This window comes from Mesocricetus auratus, unplaced genomic scaffold, assembly GCF_017639785.1.
Source record: "Mesocricetus auratus isolate SY011 unplaced genomic scaffold, BCM_Maur_2.0 Super-Scaffold_100013, whole genome shotgun sequence".
NCBI classification, from domain to species: domain Eukaryota; kingdom Metazoa; phylum Chordata; class Mammalia; order Rodentia; family Cricetidae; genus Mesocricetus; species Mesocricetus auratus.
The window spans coordinates 14,649,937-14,670,419 of NW_024429196.1; the positions used below are offsets into that span (position 1 = coordinate 14,649,937).

General features: G+C 39.6%; 1 protein-coding gene across 4 annotated transcripts in view; it reads left to right on the top strand.

Moving 5' to 3' along the window:
* The window catches only part of CUNH10orf67 (chromosome unknown C10orf67 homolog), a 132,686-nt gene that overhangs the window by 56,719 nt on the left and 55,484 nt on the right, over positions 1-20,483 (top strand). For all 4 annotated transcript variants that reach the window (XM_040755413.1, XM_040755412.1, XM_040755414.1 and 1 more), the window contains one exon: positions 1,833-1,898. In XM_040755413.1, coding sequence (XP_040611347.1) covers positions 1,833-1,898 — 66 coding nt within the window. The remainder of the gene's footprint in view (positions 1-1,832; positions 1,899-20,483) is intronic.

Here is a 20,483-nt window from a genome sequence, read left to right on the forward strand (position 1 = left end):
GAGAGAGAGAGAGAGAGAGAGAGAGAGAGAGGGAGGGAGGGAGGGAGGGAGGGAGGGAGGGAGGGAGGGAGGGAGGGAGAGAGAGAGGAAGAGAGAGAGAGAGGGAGAGAGAGAGAGAGAGAGTCATGAACCAAAGTTATGCACCAAAACTACAGAGCAGAGTGATGTCATGGAGAAGAGAAGTTGGCTCAGCTCCATCTGGAGGATTCTAGAAAACCTTCGCAGATATTCCCATGTTCTTTCTCCCATGGTCCTCTTAGGAGGGCTGCTTGAGCTGTTATTTCCCAGAGAACAAGAGGACACAGAGGCTGGCGGTCAAGTGTGAGTTTGTGATGAGTGATGTGAAGTGTATTCCAGGACTTTCAGAAATGTGACATGGCTGGCTCATGTAATAGGGACCTGTTGAAGTGACAAAGTAAGGATCTGCTGTGGAACACAGCGAGGAAGACTAGGGCATGGGGAAGAGGCAGGCCAAACAAGATCAAACGGAGACAAAAACCAACTCAAAAGCTTCAGCTAAGGAACAACTTCGCTTCCTTCATCAGTAGATATAATAAATAAAGAGATAAATAAATAAATAACAAGTTCCCTTCTTTAATCAGTAGATATAATAAAATAAACAAAAAGCAAGTTCCCTTCTTTAATCAGTAGATATAATAAATAAATAAATAAACAAATTGAAAATGGGTCTGAGTTTGGGTTAGCCAACTCTCACCTTCTGTCCAGGATATCTGCCCTACTGTATGGAATTCAGTAGCATTTGTGTTTTAATTCAAGTGATCTAACAAAGGAAGTCTCTACGCCTGTTCTCCATCGGCTGCCACCTCACAGTCCCTTCTTGAAATGTCATTCTAGTAGGTGGCAGACTGGGAGGCAAAGGGGACCGTACCAATGAGATGCCCCACAGACTGAGGAGGCCGCAGGAGGTATGCCCAGCTTTGGTGATAGGGAGAGCAAAGCCAGCTGAAGGCAAGGCATTGAGCTGTCTCCCACAAGCCACACAGAGCTAGACAGGGAACAAATGGAAGTCCAGAAGCCAGAAGCCACATCATAAGGGGCAAGGTGTGTGGTTTCACTAGATTGGGGGGGGGGTAAAGGAAAGGAAGGGTGGCAAAGGTCATTCACGGCAAGGGGTTGGATGTCTTCTGAGTCCCTGAGAAACCTGGACACTGTGCTAGGCTAGACCTGTGATTCTGATTAATGGGGCGGGGGAGAGGGGATCTGAGCCAGGGTAACAAGTCAGTGGGTGACTTGGATAAGCAGTAGACAATACAGAGTCTTGAACAGTGACTCTAGAGATGTTTATCAGGTTAGTAAATACAATTCATTGATTGAATTGAACAAAGGTCTAAATTAGGGTTTGAATTTTACTGATATAAACAAAGAGTGCTTCAACTACAAAAAAAAAAGCTACATGCATAAGGACCGGTAAAATGTGTAGTTTTAAGGAGTATTTTCAGTCAATATGAAATAGTTTGATATGTAAGTAAATATAACACAAAAAATCTGTAGCAAGAGAATGTGTCATACAGAAAGTTAGGCAAAGCCATTATGGGGGACACACTAACTCACTGGGTCACATGATGATGTCATATTGGACAGTGGTAAGGAAAATTGTAAGTATATTGGCATTGTTTTTTTGTGTATTAGCTTGGTTATATAATAATATGAGACCATAATAGTCAGTAGGAAATTATTTTTTCCTTTGGTCACCTTAGGATCCATTTTACTCCCATTTGAAAATGTGTTTTTACCACATTCTACTGAGGAAAGCATTTTAGGTGTTGTGCTCTTATCTTTAACCAAAATGCCATTATTTTTCTCTGTTACAGTTAATGGACAGTAGAGACAGACTGAGATATGAACTGGATTGCGAAAAATTAGCCATTCAAGATTTGGTAAGATGATGTTTATTCTCCCTGAGGAGTCTGAGTTGGAGACTTTAGTTTCACCTGATTATGTTTGGGGCTTCATGTGTAAGTTTGCTGTGAACAGTGTTCCACCTTCATCAAAATCCTAACTATGTGTAATTGTAGAAACTTTTAAGTAGGCATTTGGAGGAAAACTTAGAATGAAGGTATGATGAGCTGGAAGTAAACTCTGGGTAAGAAACAGTATGACAACTTAAAATGGTGTACAGAGCATTTTCCAGATTTTATTCTGGAAATCTGAAAGCAAGATGAAACCTGAAACCCGGGATTTGGAAGGATTGGTTATTTTTAGTTACAAATTGCAGTTAGTGACAACAAGAAAAGAGCCCAGCTCAATAGTTTGGCATTCTGTGGTAGTCTCCTAAGACAACACTGCCTTTTCATGGTCTTAAAGAGAACTTTCCAGACGGCTGGCCTTTTATCAGTTGACTCCCCACCCCCAGGCCCTCAGCACCAGCTCCTGGTGCTGCACTGGCTTTCAGCTGATTGCCACTAGTATGTCTTTGTTACAGTAAGCTGTGTTTATTATAATAAAACATAAAACCCAGCTTGACTTGGGTCTCCAATGTGCTTGGAAAGAATATGACTCTGTCTGCAGGAGACAAGGTTGCTCCAGGAAAGCCACACCACTTCAGATAGTGAAACATTTGCTTTTTCACAGCTTGTCACACTTGTGCCAAGTTGTGACTGTCTCCCCAATTCTGTTTTGTTACTCCCGGGCACCCTGTGTTTTGGGTTTCTTGTCATAGAAATTAATGCAAAACAATGGTCCTGGATTACAATGAAGCCTTCTATTAAACCAACTTGGGAATCCAGGCGGGAGTGGGGGGGGTGGGGAATTAAGACCCACTATTCACAAACACCACGTGTTAGCAAATGCATTATTTGGTCCTTTACTTTTAAATACCTGCATATAAAAAGCCTCCCTGCTTTGAGAACACTTGGTGGATTTCTGGTATTCTCATAGCCTGTCTTCCTCTGCTCTTCTAGTGAAGCCCAGCCTCTGCCCCCAAAAGAGCTAAACACACACATAGTGACTAAAGGGCAGTGTTTTTATTGGGTGAGAAGTAAATGTGACATTGTTAGTTTGTCAGCAGCAATTGAGAGGAACCGCAGCCGTCCAGCAGTGAATTTTGTGCCTGTACTGGGAGTAGACCCCATGCCCTTTTCTTTTTTAAGAACTGTAAGTGTTCAACGGGTGCTATTGTGTCACCCACAGGGGAACCAATCCTGTTTTATTTTCTTGTTTAGAAGTTTGTTGAGCCCCAAGCTTGTTGCCAAGCAGCAAGAGCCTGCCTCAAAAAGAAAACAAACAAACAAAACAAAACAAAAACAAAAACAAAAAACCAGAACAACACTAGAGTTTTTAGTATGCTTAGAACCAGTTTGGGGAGTTCCAGTTTTCAGTAGGGGCATGAGTTTAGATCCATCCTCCCAACGAAGGTCGCCATGGTGGACTTTCTTCCCTCCATCTCCCCCAGGAATTGATGCTGCTTTAGCGGGAGGTGACTTTAGGGATCTTTGGCACTGTTGTTTCATGCTATGCTATGTTTATTCATAAACCAGAGTGCAGGAGTGGAAAAAAGTGGAGCTGGCCCTTATTTTATAAACATCTAATTTCTCACTAAAGGTCTCCTTCTATTCTGTGGTTTTCTATTACAGTTTCCCAAAATATTTTCTGGCCTATTAAGAGTCTCGTGTAAAAACTAAGTGTGTATATAAAAAGCAACAGCAATACAAGAATAGGTAGATAATCACATGTGCTATGTTAGAATTGTCACGAGACAAATACTTGAGAAATCAAAGGAGGGAAGAGTCACTTGGGCACACAGTTTCCAAGATTCCATACTGTGGCCCTCAAGGTTCATTGCTCCTAAAGCCTGTGGTGAGGTAGAACATTGTTCCTAAACCTGTGATGAGCTAGAACATTGTTCCTAAACCTGTGATGAGCTAGAATATTGTTCCTAAACCTGTGATGAGCTAGAACTTTGTTCTTAAATCTTTGATGAGCTAGAATATTGTTCTGAAACCTGTGATGAGCTAGAACTTTGTTCCTAAACCTTTGATGAACTAGAACATTGTTCCTAAATCTGTGATGAGCTATAACTTTGTTCCTAAACCTTTGATGAGCTAGAACATCTGAGGGCAGAAATGGTGAAGCATAAGGTGTCAGCAAGAGGCCAACAGAGGGACCCAGGACAAGACATAGTCCCCCAAAGGCATACTTTATATTTTATCTAGCTAAAGCATCACCTTAAAGTTTCAACTACTTCCTAATAATTCTGGCCACTCATTAATCCCTTAGTATATAAATCCATTGATTAGGTCAGAGTATAAATGACACAATAGCTTCTCCATGATTGGATCTATTTTCTACAGATCTAACTTTTATTACACATGTCTTTTGGGGGGAGTTTCATTTCCCTGCAGTAGCATGAGAAATTGTATCCCTAGAAGGGGCTTAGAGGAAGCACAGGAGATAGTAATGCATCTTCCTACAGTTCCTAAGAGGGTATTTTTATTTGCCTTGAAGTGCACAAAGGAGTGAGTTCTCCATCAGAAAAGAAGCTTGGCTGAGCTCCTTTTTTGGCCCAATATCCATATGTTTCATCTCTCTCTGCTTTCTCAGAGCTGCCTAAGGTTAAGACAGACAGGAAGTACAGTTTGTGCTCTAGTGCGATTCTGGGGACCAGCACTAGCAGACTCCTAAGGTCTACTTGCTTCTGTAACTGGGTTCCAGAAGTCCAAATGCCCTTGAATGCATGCTTCAAGTCGGCCCAGTCCTATTGTGTGTGATATGGCAGTGTTTGGCCCACCAGATGGGAAACTGATGTCTCCAGTGATCTGAGCGAAACCTCACTAATCCCAGAATTCTGGAAAGACCAGCACCAAATGATCAATGGTGGTGAGTGACTGGTCACTGTGTGCCAGGCTGTCAGAGGAGTTCTATTCTCACATTCTCACTACCCACTGGTCAGTCCAATGTGTCCCCCGCAGTCCTGGACAGCTGAAATCCCTACTCAACCAGTACTAATTACACAGTAAACAAGCAGAGAGCAAAGTTGGTGACAGGAAAAGCTCCCTCCATTAATTGTTGTTCAAAATTTCCACCGTACACTCATAAGAGCTATGAAAGTTTTAAGGTAAATAACACCTTATTGTTATGAAAATAATTTACGATTTACAGAAACTAAAATGGCTTAGGGACTCTGAGGATCCTTGGACCACACTTTGGCATCTGCTACACTACTTACTAGTAAGTTGAAAATACACCTAGTCAGTCACAAAGGAAGTGTCTTGCTCTTTTATGCTTGATCCCCTTCCTTTCCAATTCATGTATCCACTAATAACTTTTCCTTGGCACACTGCTGTTAAAATGTTACATTAGTACACCCCTGCTTCTTCTTTTCATTATTCTTTATAACGTTTTTGAGGCAAGATCCTGCTATCTAGCTCAGGCTGTCCTAATACCACATCCAGTTGCATTAATATATCTCAATGGGCTGTGCCCTTAATGTTAGGCTTAGTCAGAAAGTTCCAGATAAGGGTCTCTAGAGATGGCTCATCATGTAAAAGAATTTGCTGTGCACGCATGAGGACTTGTGTTCCAGGTGTTTCCATGCATAGCAGTAACTCCAGAGCTGGGCATGGGAGGTATAGCCACAGGTATGCTCAGAGCTTGCTGGCTGCCAATCCAGCTGAAAGTCAGGAAGTTCTAGGTTCAGTCCTAGACCTTGTCTCAGTGGAATGAGGTGAAGAATGATAGACCACTCGACATCAGTCTCTTGTCTCCTCCACTTCTTTCAGCTGTACCCCAACCTCTAAAAGCATTGGTTCTCAACCTAGGGGTAGCAAACCCCATGGGGCCTCATATTAGATATTTACATTAGGATCCATGACAGCAGCAAAATTACAGTTAAGAAGTAGCAAGGAAATAATTATATAGTTGAGGGTCACCACAACATTAGGAAGGTTGAGAATCACTCTTAAGTTTATACAACCTCTCAAGGCCAACAGCTGGGGACAAGGGTTCAAATACACAAGCCTATGGGGGACATTTTACATTCTAGTCACAACTAATGTTAAGCATAAGTGTGTAGAATCCGCCTCTCTTTTTAAGGATGTGCATGGCTGTCACACATGACTATGAAGAGATGCGCCTGTGGTCCAGCATCTGTTCTTACTTTTTCCATCTGGCAACTCAGTGGTGAGATGTTCAGCAGGCCCGAAGAGAGCCTGGCAGCTCTGCCAGGCATCCATCCACACTAACAGTTCCTCTAAGAGCCATCCCTGGCCAGGCACCTCCTTCCTAGTGGAACATGAATGCTGATCCTTATGATGGGATTTCTTTGCTCTATTCCTCAGGTCAAAGCCTTCAAGTAACGAAGAATGATGAGCCACAGTCGGTAAATTCTGTCGGTCTCTGATTTTATAAAGGTCTTTGGCTTCACCATCAAGTATGATATTTGTTGTAGGGTTTACTCCTGCCTGCAGAGGCTTTTTAGCCCTCAGAATGGGTACATGTGAGATGCAGAAGACGGGGTGTTATTCTTCTCAAATACTTTACATACATCTATTCAGATAATCATATGCTTTCCCTCCTCTGACCAGATCATGTTCAGTTATTGCAGTAATACCTCTTATCCAGTCATTAGAAAGCTTCATGTGCTTTTTTCTTTTGCATTTTGCAACCATTGCCTTGTACTGTGAGTGAGGCCCATCTGTGTTGTTACATCACAGAATAAAGTAGAAGTAGAATAAAGGAGAAAGGACCGATCATTAGATACTGACTTATTGATTTGTTTAGAGACTTAAGTACTGATTGTGATGCCTATTTGCTAAGCATGACTTCATTGGCTACCTGGAACAAAACCACCTAGAGGAATACCTGAAACAATGTGTTGTTGCCCTTAACAACCTGCTCACTGCCACACAAGCTTCCCTGTAAAATCTCACGTGCTTACTCACCTCACTTTGTTGTTTTAGAGTATAAAATGAGGGTGCAAGCTGGGCCCGAGACCCAGACCTTTCAGGAGATACTGTGTTTTCAGTCCGCTGGTGACATCTCCCCTTCCCCTGTCGTTGGTGTCATTGGAATGCTTATTCCTGAAAGATTCCCACAATAGTAGATGCCATCTTTCCATTAGTGAAGAGACATTCTGAAGGTTTCAACTTGATGGTCCTTCCTACCCTGAGCCTTTCTGTGGGTGTGTCCTGGTACCATGCCATTTGTATGAGTCTGCCCATTGTAATTCAATGTTAATTCCTTATTTGCTAAATAATTTTTGAAAATAACTCTACTGATGTATAGTACCAACATTGCCATAGGGAAGTCCCACAAGCCTCCCAATTTTGCGAACAATTAGTATTTTTGGATTTTTAAATTTTTTTTATTTTTAACAAGTCTAGTATGTATAATATTTAAATTTATGATTTTAACCTGTTTCATTGACTATTGGCAAAATCAAATACCTCATGATATGTCTCATACTTGAATGGCCTCTTTCCAACCCTTCCTGTTATTGTCTATTAAATAGTATATCTTTACTTTTATTAAACTGGGTTTTGTTGTTGTCCCCTATGTTTTGTGGATCATTTCACTGTTCTTCATGTAGTTATCCAGTTTCCCGGGCACTATCTGCTGAAGATGCTATGTTTTCTTCAATGTGTTCTTTAGCATTGATGTCAAAAATTGTGGAGCTGTAGTTTCATGGACTTATATTCTCTGTTCTCTGTCCTATTCCATTGGTTTATATGTCTGCTTTATGCCAGTACCATACTGTTTTTGTTACTATAGCTTTGAGGTATAACTTGAAATCAGATATGGTGATTTCTCCAGCAGTATTCTTTTCCTCAAAAATTTTTTTTCTGTCTAGAGTCATTTGTGCTGCCATATCATTTTTGTTTTGGTTTGTTTTTTGAGTCAGGGTTTTTTCTCATGTAACCGTCCTGGCTGTCCTGAAACTCACTCTGTAGACCAGACTGACTTCAATCTCAGAGATCCACCTGCCTCTGCCCCTGAATGCTGGGATTAAAGGCATGAGCTGCCACCACCTGGCTTCCATACAAATTTAAATATTTTTTCCTATTTCTGTGACGAATAGAGCTAGAATTTTTATGTGTATTACATTAGCTCTGTAGATTGCTTTTGGCAGGATGGCTATTTTTACAATATGAACCCTACCGATCTGTGACCATAGGAAGTCTCTCCATTTTCTACTGTCTTCCCCAATTTCATTAAGTTTTCATTGGAGAAGTCTTTCACTTCCTTGGTTAGTTTTATTCCACAGTATTTGGGAAGATGGTTCCATTGTGGATGGGATTGCTTCTTCAAATTCATTCTCAGTATGTTTGTCATTGACATATAGGGTGGCTGTTAATTTCTATTAGGTTAAGTTTGTATCCTGCCACATAATGGTTGATAGCATTCAAACTTGGATGAGAGTCATAAACTAATTCAGGAAAGTGAGAAAACTCAAAATAGAACATATCTAAAGAAACCCACTCCAGGTCACATTCTAATTAAATTTCAAACAATAGGCCTGAGGAAAGGAATCATAGCCAGAGAAAAGTGTCAGGACTTTGAATGAATTGCATTATAATAGAGCAAAACTTCAGTAACATTCTTATCTAAATGAAGTTTATCACACAGAAGTGATGATGACAGAAAGATGGGAACATTAAAAAGGAAGAGTGAATGAGAGCAATACTGAGGATAAGCATGGCTGCACACTGTTGTGAGTTGTTGAAATCGACTTTCATAGCAATGAGACATTGTAATGCCAGCTAATGTTCTATCCTCCATCTATTCAGAGGAAATGTTGAAAGCAAATCTACTTTAAAGGGGCAATTGTGACTAAGCTGATAGAGTGAGAGATTGTACACTTCTCTGGATGCTGTTATAAATTCTATGTGTATATTTGGATGCCTGTTGTGACCCTAAGAAAACTGTGGAAAGCACTACACAAAAACCTAGAAATAAGTAAAAACTAAAAATAAATTTGAAAACTAAGTAAAATCTTTAGCTGTCTCAGTAACCCATAGAGAGTAAGAGAAAAGAAACAGGATGAAAACAAAATGAAGGGGAAAAAAATAAAATGCAGAATGTGTCGTGATATATCAATAATTCCTGAAAATGTAAATGGCCAAGAGCATCAAGTAAAAAAAATAGAATAGGCTAAGAAATTACAAACCAGTGCCTTACTGTATACAAGAAATTCACTACCTCCAATTACACTAGTAAGTTGAAAGTTAAAAAAAAAAAGGAAATGGAAAAAATAGTCTGCAAACAATTTAAAAAGAAAACAAATTTGACCTTAGCCACTTCAGACAAAGTAGGCTAAGGGAGAAAAATGAATTTCTGCAAAAGAAAGTGATTTTTAAAAAATGTATCAATCTGTCAAAAGGACACATGATGCAAATTGCATATGGGGTATAAGATAGCATCACCCATAAGGAGCTGGTGTCCATGGAACTGAAGAGCTGAGCAAGCAGGTAAATCACAATATGATTGGGACTCTCAGCAAATGGTTGAACTAATAGAAGAAATTGCCTTGAACATAGCTGAACTGAGCCATGCAAAATACAAGCTTTCAGAGGTTTAATTGTTCTATAGAAGACCCTGTGTAACTACAGTAGAATACATATTTTCTCAAGAGTCTATGGCATTAAGAGTCATAACATAGCCCTTCCAGGCCCCAAACCCCGGCGATCCCAGCTAGGTGAGCTTGGGTCTCCGGGGGGAAACTCCCCATTCTCCGCCTGACCCCCATCCCATCAATCTTCAGGGGCCACTCCTGGCATCCAGAAGACCCGCCCACACAGGAAAAACATCAGCCCTTCCAGGCCCCAATCTCAGGCTTTCCCAGCGAGGAAAGACATCAGCCCTTCCAGGCCCCAAACTCCGGCGAACCCAGTCAGCTTCAGGAAGGAAAGAGACCAGTGGAGACAGAAAGACCCCACCAGCAGCCACTGGAAGAGAAATGGGAAGAAGACAGAATAAGAGCTCACTCAGCAGTCAAAAGACCAACATGACTCCACCAGAATCTAGGGAACCAACGCCAGCAAGACCTGAAAAGCACTACATAGATGAAGCAGAGGAGACAGACCTTAAAAATCATTTTAGGAAGATTATAGAGACCCTCAAAGAAGAAACGAGGAAATGCCTTAAAGAAATAGAGGAAAAAACAAAAAAATCCATGAAATGGGGGAAAAATTTCAAGAAATAAACAAATCTCTCAAAGAATCTAAAGAGTACAAAGAAAACAAATGAAAGAAACAAATGAAGGAAACAACTCAAACAGTTGAAACATTGAAAGCTGAAATAGAAACAATAAAGAAAACACAGAACGAGGGGATGCTGGAAATGGGAAAGCTGGGTAAATGATCAGGAACTACAGATGCAAGTATCACCAATAGAATACAAGAGATAGAAGAGAGAATCTCAGGTGTTGAAGACTCATTAGAGGATATACAGTCGTCAACCAAAGAAAATCTCAAAACCAATAAATCCCTAACACAAAATATCCAGGAAATATGAGACACCCTGAAGAAGCCAAACCTGAGAATAATGGGTATAGAAGAAGGCGAAGAAATACAGCTCAAAGGTACAGAAAACATATTCAACAAAATCATAGAAGAAAACTTCCCTAACCTAAAGAAGGACATGCCTATGAAAATACAAGAATCTTACAGAACACCAAATAGGCTGGACCAGAAGAAGAAGTCACCTAGCCATATAATAATCAAAACATCAAACCTACAGAATAAAGAGAAAATATTAAGAGCAGCTAAAGAAAAAGGCCAAGTAACATATAAAGGCAGACCTATCCGAATTACACCTGACTTCTCAATGGAAACGATGAAAGCCAGAAGATCCTGGACAGATGTCCTACAAACGCTAAGGGAACAAGGATGCCAGCCCAGACTACTATATCCAGCAAAGCTTTCAATTACCATAGATGGAGAAAACAAAATATTCCATGACAAAGCCAGATTTAAACAATAGGTGTCCATGAATCCAGCTCTACAGAAAGTGCTAGAAGGAAAACTTAGATCCAAGGAAGATAACTACACTCACAAAGACACAGGCAATATATAATCCCACTTTACATAAGAAAAAGGTAGGAGAAACTACACAAAATAACTTCACTACCAATAAATCAAGCACAAACAAGAATCAACAATCAATGGTCATTGATATCCCTCAATGTCAACGGCCTCAACATGCCTATAAAAAGACTCAGACTAGCAGAATGGATACCAAGACAGAACCCATCCTTCTGCTGCATACAAGAAACACATTTCAACATCAAAGACAGATGGTATTTCAGGGTAAAGGGTTGGGAAAAGATTTTCCAATCAAACGGACCCAAGAAACAAGCAGGTGTAGCAATCCTAATATCTAATAAACTAGACTTCAAATTAAAATCAATCAAAAGAGATGAAGAAGGACATTTCATATTCATCAAAGGAAAAGTCCATCAAGATGAAGTCTCAATTTTAAACATCTATGCCCCAAATACAAAGGCACCTACATTTGTGAAAGAAACATTACTAAAGCTCAAATTGCACATAAAATCACACACACTAATAGTGGGAGACTTCAACACTCCGCTCTCACCGCTAGACAGGACCTCCAGACAGAAACTTAACGAGGAAACAAAGAGAACTAATAGAAGTTATGACCCAAGTGGGTTTAACAGACATCTATAGAACATTCCACCCAAACACAAAGGGATATACCTTCTTCTCGGCGCCACATGGAACCTTCTCTACAATTGACCATATAATAGGAAACATAGCAAATCTCCACAGATACAAAAAAAAATGGAATAACCCCCTGTATCCTCTCAGACCACCATGCATTAAAATTAGAATTCAACAATAACACAATTCGCAGAAACCCTACAAACTCACAGAAATTGAACAATGCTCAATTGCACCATCCCTGGGTAAAGGAAGAAATAAAAAAAAGAAATTAAAGTCTTCCTGGAATTCAATGAGAATGAAGACACAACACACGCAAACCTATGGGACACTTTGAAAGCAGTGCTGAGAGGAAAGTTCATAGCACTAAGTGTCCACATGAAGAAACTGGAGAACAGTCATACTAGAGAATTAATAGCACAGCTGAACATTCTAGAACAAAAAGAAGCAAACTCACCCAGGAGGAGCAGATGCCAGGAAATAATCAAATTGAGGGCTGAAATCAATCAAGTAGAAACCAGGAGAACATTGAGAAGAATCAATGAAACAAAGAGTTGGTTCTTTGAGAAAATCACCAAAATATACAAACCTCTGTCAAAACTAACCAAAAGACACAGAGAGAGAGAGCATGCTAATTAACAAAATCAGAAATGAAAAAGGGGACATAACAACGGACTCTGAGGAAATCCAGAGAATCATCAGGGCATACTTTGAAAATCTGTACCCCACAAAATTTGAAAATTTAAAGGAAATGGACAATTTCCTGGATAGATATCACTTACCAAAACTAAATCAAGAGCAGATAAATAATCTAAACAGACCTATAACCCTTAATGAAATAGAAGCAGTCATCAAAAGTCTCCCAAACAAAAAAAGCCCAGGCCCAGATGGCTCAGAGCAGAATTCTACCAGAAATTCAAAGAAGAGTTAACTCCAATACTCCTCAAAGTATTCCACACAATAGAAGCAGGAAGCTCACTGCCAAACTCTTTCTACGAGGCTACAATTACCTTGATACCCAAGCCACACACAGACACAACTAAGAAAGAAAACTATAGACCAATTTCCCTCATGAACATTGATGCAAAAGTATTCAATAAAATACTAGCAAACCGGATTCAAGAACACATCAGAAAAATCATCCACCATGATCAAGTAGGTTTCATCCCAGGAATGCAGGGATGGTTCAACATTAGAAAATCTATCAATGCAATCCACCATATAAACAAATTGTGAACGGAAAATCACATGATCATCTCACTAGATGCTGAAAAAGCCTTTGACAAAATCCAGCACCCCTTCATGATGAAGGTCCTAGAGAGATCAGGGATAACAGGAACATACCTGAATATAATAAAAGCAATATACAGTAAACCAACAGCTAACATCAAACTAAATGGAGAGAAACTCAAAGCAATTCCTCTAAAATCAGGAACAAGACAAGGCTGTCCACTCTCTCCATATCTCTTCAATATTGTACTTGAAGTCCTAGCTACAGCAATAACACAACAAAAGGAGATAAAATGGATACAAGTAGGAAAAGAAGAAGTCAAACTTTCATTATTTGCAGATGATATGATAGTTTACATAAGTGACCCGAAAAACTCTGCAAGGGAACTCCTAGAGCTGATAAACACCTTCAGCAAAGTGGCAGGATACAAGGTAAACTCAAAAACATCAGTGGCCCTATTATATACAGACGATGAAGTGACTGAGAAAGAAATCAGAGAAATCTCACCCTTTGCAATAGCCATAAACAGCATCAAATATCTGGGGATAATGTTAACTAAGGAAGTGAAAGACTTGTATATCAAGAACTTTGAGTCTTTAAAGAAAGAAATCAAAGAGGATACCAGAAAATGGAAAGATTTCCAATGCTCTTGGATTGGTAGGATCAACATAATAAAAATGGCAATCTTGCCAAAAGCAGTCTACAGATTCAATGCACAATTCAAAATTCCAGCACAATTCTTCACAGACCTGGAAAGAACATTAATCAACTTTATATGGAAAAACAAAAGGCCCAGGATAGCCAAAACAACCCTATACAATAAAGGAAATTCAGGAGGCATCACCATACCTGACTTCAAGCTCTATTATAGAGCTATAGTCCTGAAAACAGTTTGGTATTGGCACAAAAATAGGCAGGTAAACCAATGGAACCAAATTGAAAACGCTGATTTTAACCCACAAACCTATGAACACTTGATTTTTGACAAAGTACCTAAAACTATACAATGGAAAAAAGAAAGCATCTTCAACAAATGGTGCTGGCATAACTGGGTACTGGTATGCAGAAGACTGCAGATAGATCCATGTTTATCGCCTTGTACGAAACTTAAGTCCAAATGGATCAAAGATCTCAACATAAATCCAGCCACACTGAAACTTGTAGAAGAGAAAGTGGGAGATACTCTTCAACGAGTTGGTACAGGAGACCACTTCCTGAACATAACACCAGTGGCACAGACACTGAGATCGACAATTAACAAATGGGACCTCATGAAACTAAAAAGCTTCTGTAAGGCAAAGGACACAGTCAACAAGACAGAAAGGCAGTCCACAGAATGGGAAAAGATATTCACTGACCCCACATCTGACAGAGGGCTAATCTCCAAAATTTATAAAGAACTCATGAAGCAAGTCTCCGAAACACCAAAGGATCCAATTAAAAGGTGGGGTACAGAACTAAGCAGAGAATTTTCAATAGAGGAGGCTAAAATGGCCAAGAAACACTTAAAGTGTTCAACATCCTTAGCCATCAGGGAAATACAAATCAAAACAACTCTGAGATACCATCTTACTCCTGTCAGAATGGCTAAAATCAAAAACACCAAAGGCAATTTTTGCTGGAGAGGATGTGGAGAGAGGGGAACACTCCTCCACTGCTGGTGGGAGTGCCAACTCGTACAGCCACTTTGGAAAGCAGTATAGAGATTCCTCAGGAAAATGGGAATCAATCTACCACAAGACCCAGCAATTCCACTCTTAGGCATATATCCAAAGGAGGCAAATTCATACAACAAGGGCATCTGCTCCACTATGTTCATTGCAGCATTATTTGTAATAGCCAGAACCTGGAAGCAACCTAGATGCCCCTCAACTGAACAGTGGATAGAGAAAATGTGGTACATTTACACAATGGAGTATTACTCAGCAGAAAAAAAAAAACAATGGAATCTTGAAATTCGCAGGTAAATGGATAGCACTGGAAGAAACCATCCTGAGTGAGGTAACCCAGTCACAAAAAGACAAACATGGTATGTACTCACTCATATATGGATTTTAGACATGGATCAGGAAAGTGCCAGTCTACACTTCCACTGACAGTGAGTCTGGGAAACAGGAAAGAACCTAAAGAATATACATGGTACCCAATAGAAGAGAAATGAGGCAAGATCCTCTAAACAGATGGGGAACACGGTGAGGGGTAGGGGGTAGGGGGACCTGGGAAATAGAGAGGGGGGAGAAGTGGAAGAGAGAGTAGGACTTGGAGGAACAGGAAGGTCAACTGGGGGGATAGGATAGGGGGAAGAGGGAATCATAGGTTAGAAGACAGATCAGGCACCATTGTAACCTCTAGTGATCTAAACGGATGACACCAATTGGCAAGCTAAGCAATAATGTAGAGACCACCTCGAATGCCCATTCCTGATAGTGAATTCGATGTCTATAACCATCCTGGAGCCTTCATTCAATGACAGATGGAAGCAGTGGCAAATACCCACAGTTAAATACTGAACAGAACCCAAGGAACCCAGCAACAGAGAGAGAGGAGCGAAGAGAGCAAATTGGCAAAGAATGGGCTGGCAACACCAGCAGAGACAGCTGATCTGAACAGGGGAGAGCTCTTGGACCCCAGACCGACAGCTGGGAGGCCAGCATGGGACCGATCCAGACCCCCTGAATGTGAGAGTCAGTGAGGAGGCCTGGACTACCTATGAGGTCCTGAGTAGTGGATCAGTGTTTATCCCTCGAATACTAACAGACATCGTGTGTGTCCATAACACAAAGAGGGTTGCTCTCTCTGCCTGCCTGAACTCTTAGTGAAATGATAGACTCTAGATATCCCCTATGTGGAAGGAATTGGCAATAGGGTGGGAAGATGGGGGGGGATGGGGGGTGCGGGAGCAGGGGAGGGAGAGGGAACTTGGATTGACATGTAAAACACGGTATTTAAAATTAAAATAAAAACAAATAAAAAATAAAAAAGAGTCATAACATAAACCTGAATGTGTTCAAAATAACATGGTCTATAGACATAATGAGTCTAACCTAGCAATCAGAAGAAAAGAAGAAAATCTCCAAACACTTGGTCATTAAACAACACATTTCCAAGCAATTCATGAATTGATGTAAATGTTTGAAAAGTAAGACATTCCAAATATGCCATGTATAAAGTAGTTCTATTAAGCACTAAGAGAACAAGGAAGTTAGACTGCAATTACCTGCCTACCCCAAGAAATTAAAAAAAGCAAAAAAAGACTCAAATCAACAAAAAGGAAATAACAAAAATCATATCAGAGATAGTTAAAACAGAAAAATAACAGAAGTCAATCAACAAAGAGATGAGTCTTTGAAAGAAATCAATGTAACTGATAAATCTCCACCACAACTAACACATGTATAAAGAGATGGGTGAAACTCCAAAGTAAGGTTGAAATGATATGTCAAGGTAGGAAGTTCAACCTTCAAGAGAACTGGACACCTGTATCACATGCCCTCCTCCCAAGGCTCAGGAGTCATTGCAAAGGAGGGGATGAATAAAAGGAAACAGTGTCCTCCAGACTAGTCAACAGCTGGGCAGCTGTACATGTGTACTCATAGCGATTGTGATAGCATACACACACACCCAGTGCAAGCTGAAGCCAGACCAACTCTCAGCATGCAAAGAGCAGGTAGACATGAAGTCCTACCCAGAGGTGAGGAGCTGAGCGACTAGAAGAGGAAGTGTCCGTTACCTTTAAGAATATGGTCCCTGGTAGGTTGACCAAGCTCTCGTGGAAAGTCACACCTCTAAGAAAATATGGGCAGCACAAGTTGGACTTGATAGGTGGGGCAAAAAGTTGAGTGAGTAGAAAAGGGGGTAGGGTGAATATGAAAAAAAATAGATTGTAGTAAATTCTTAAAGAACTAAGTTTCTTTTTGAAACACCATCAGGAAAATAACAACAAACAATTCTATGTTCATAGATATCTCAATGTTAAGAACTGAAGCAATTTGGGAGGTCATGGTAGGCAGTTTTCTATGAACTTGAGTCCATTCTGGTTTACACAAAGGTTCTAGACTCACTATCCAGGCCAGAGTTACACAGTGAAACATTGTTGCAAAAAACAAAATAAAAGAAAACCAACATCAGCAACAAAACAAGCCATAACCCATAAAACCTGAAGCAATGCCTGTCAGAAGAAAACTCCAGGATTAGATGTTTTCTCCAGAAATTTCTATGAAACATTTGTAGCTTCTCTCAATGTATCCAGGGAAAGAAAACATCACTTCCCAATGAATTTATGAGACTAGTTTACCTATGATAGCAAATCTAAAAAGAGACAGTGACAAATATTAGTAAATGGAAATTTGTCGCATATAAAAAGAATTATGAGTTGCAAGTAAATAAGGTTTATTTGTAGTGTTCAAGATAGTTCAACTTTTACAAAACAATTGTGATGACTAGTCTTGGTTGTCTATTTAACTACATATGGAATTAACTAAAACCCAAGTGTCTGGGTACACCTGATGGTTTTTTTTCTCAATTAAATCACTGGAGGTTGGGAGATCCATTTTTAATCTGATGGTGGGAAGATCCATCTTTATTTGGGACACACATTCTGCTGGCATCCTCTAGAAAGAACATGGAAGAAGGAAGCTTGCTCTCTTTGCCTGGTTGCTCTGGCTCTTACCAGCAAGTGCATTTTTTCATTGGCATTAGAGCCTACTTCTTCAGGATTCTGGCATATTCAGAAGACCAGCTAAGACATCCAGTCTGTTGGACTGAACAGTTACTGTATCTTGAATCTTCCATTGATAGACAGCCATTGTTGGACTAGCTGGATCACAGCTGGTAATAAATCCTCTTCATATACATAATATATTAATAGTTATATGTATTTTTATATTTGTAGTGTGTGTGTGTTGTGTATGTGTGTCCTTTCAAAGTCTCCATCCCTAATATCACATTGGCATTGGAATTACATCAAAATACAACTTTCCAGGAGCACAAATCTTCTAGTTCACGTTAATGCAATTAGAAGCTTTTGCTCCATGAATGAACATGTGAAGCACATGAAAAGACAAACTCTGCCAACTGAGCTATCCAGGCTCTTAGACATTGGAAAGAGAAAATATTCTCAAACCATATATCTACCCAAGGTGTACTCTCTAGAATACATAAAGACTTCTTAGTAAATCCAATTAGAAAATAGTCAAAAGACATAAACAGATATTCCCTTGAAGGAAAAAATGCCCAATTTTATTATGTAGGAGGGAAAGCCATGCTAAACTACAGTCCTATTAAATTGTCATTAAAGAGAAAGGAAAAATAGTAATAACTGTAGCTAACTTGGCAAGACTGAAGGAAAACTCGATAACCTAAGGGAAAGTTTGGCTATTTCTTAAAAATTAAGTGTAATTATACCATCCAGCAATCAAACCCATGAATTTCCCACAGAGCAAAATGAACACTTGTATTCATGCACAAAAATATTCATTTACTTTACTCATAGGAGATAAGAGTTGGAAGCATCCCATACATCCTTCAACAGCTAAATGATTGAACTATGAGTTCTCTTATAGACAGTACAGTTTCACAAATAACGGAAATAAACTTGGATTAACCTCAAGAGAATCCTGCTAGGTGGAAAGGCAGGGCCACTAGGGTAAGGTGCACATATCCTTTGCACTATTCCATTTTTATAACATTTTGAAAGATACAATTTAGAAATTGGGTACAAACTACAACAGTATTTGCCAGGGTTAAAGATGAAGGGGAGAGGCTCAATTGGGTAGGTTGGTGTGGCTATAAAAAGCATTTGGCTTTGCCGTATCTGCAGGTAAGGAAAGGGACAGTGATGCCTACCTCCACTGTGTTCATGTCAAATTTCTGGTAGGGATATCATGCTACTATACTTTGCAAAATGTTTCCGTTGAGGAAATCAGGTAAAACATATCAGAATATCTCACATCTATTTATTACAGTTGCATATGGGTCTCCAATTATTTCAAAATAACTGTCCATTTTAAAGCACTGAGTTAACCATTGGTGAGGAAATGCTGGCAACCTTTAGACACAATCTGGTAGTTGATAAAAGCCAAGCATATAATTACAACACAAGCTATAAACTGTTTCCTAAATGGCAACCTTTTCTAATATATAGTTCTAGAAATCGTCTATACAGTTGTACTTCTGTTCATTTAAAAAAGATTTATTTAAAAATTTTAGCCGGGCGTTGATGGCACACGCCTTTAATCCCAGCACTCGGGAGGCAGAGGCAGGTGGATCTCTGAGTTCGAAGCCAGCCTGTTCAAGAACAGCCTCCAAAGCCACAGAGAAACCCTTTCTCGAAAAAATAAAATAAAAATTTTAATAATGTGTGTGGGAGAGTACACACATGCAGGTGCCCAAAGAAGGCCAGAAGAGGGTGCTGGAATTTTCTGTAGCTGCAGTTACAGGCAGTGTTGAGCTACTAATATGGGTACTGGGAACCAATAATGTATTTGATGACTAAACTTCTTTTAAAATCTGCATTAGTGTTTTGCCTGTGTAAAGGTGTCATGTCCCCTTGAGCTGTAGTTACAGAGAGTTGTGAGTTGCCATGTGGGTGCTGGGAGTTGAACCCAGGTCCTCTGAAAGAGTCATGAATGCTCTAAGCTACTGAGTCATTTCTCCAAACCCCAGATGACTGAACTTTTAAAAGCCCATTGTATGGATTTCTGTTCTGTTTTGGCACATTTAAAATCCTTTATATACCCTGAAGTCAGGGAGATAATACGCAAGTTTTCTAAGCACTGATAATTTTTATCTTTTTGTTGAATATTATTCACATTAAACAAGTTGTTCTGTATTATGTAAGACAAGGGTGAAATTTCTTATTTTTTTCTAAGTGGTTATCCATTTATTCATTTATTTATTATTTATTTATTTAGTTTTTTGAGGCAGGATTTCTCCATGGCTTTGGAGGCTGACCTGGAACTAGCTCGTGTAGACCAGGCTGGTCTCAAACTCACAGAGATCTGCCTGCCTCTGCCTCTAGAGTGCTGGGATTAAAGGTGTACGCCACCATCGCCCAACGTGGTTATCCACTTTTTACAATATCATCTGTAGAAAAAAAAAGTTTCTTCCTTTGTATTTATCATGGTGGAGCCCTTAAGGGAATCAAATGAGTGTTTTGAATTTCCTTGTTCCTTCATAAAATTATGATATGCCAAATCCTACGCAAGTGTTATGCTTTCTTAGGTACTAGAGCTTTGTAATTCTTCAGATTTTTCTTTATTCCCCTTCAAAAATCATCTGAAAACCATAGATGCTCTGAGTTCACACAGGTTTTTAGAAATCGTGTTTTAATATATCCTACATTAAATCATATAATCCATAAATGGGAATATATAGTTATGTACTTAGGTCTATTATTCTCACCAAAATATATAATTTTCAGTATTGAGATATTAGATATTGTGTTAAATTTATTTTAAATTATTTTGTGGTTTTGAAACTGTTGTAGATGGGATTTTTTTAGATTTTTAATTTTTAATTCTTAGTATTAAAATGAAAAACCACAATTGTCCAGACTTCGGTGATGCATACTAGCACTGGGGAGGCAGAGGCAGGTGGATCTCTGTGAGTTTGAG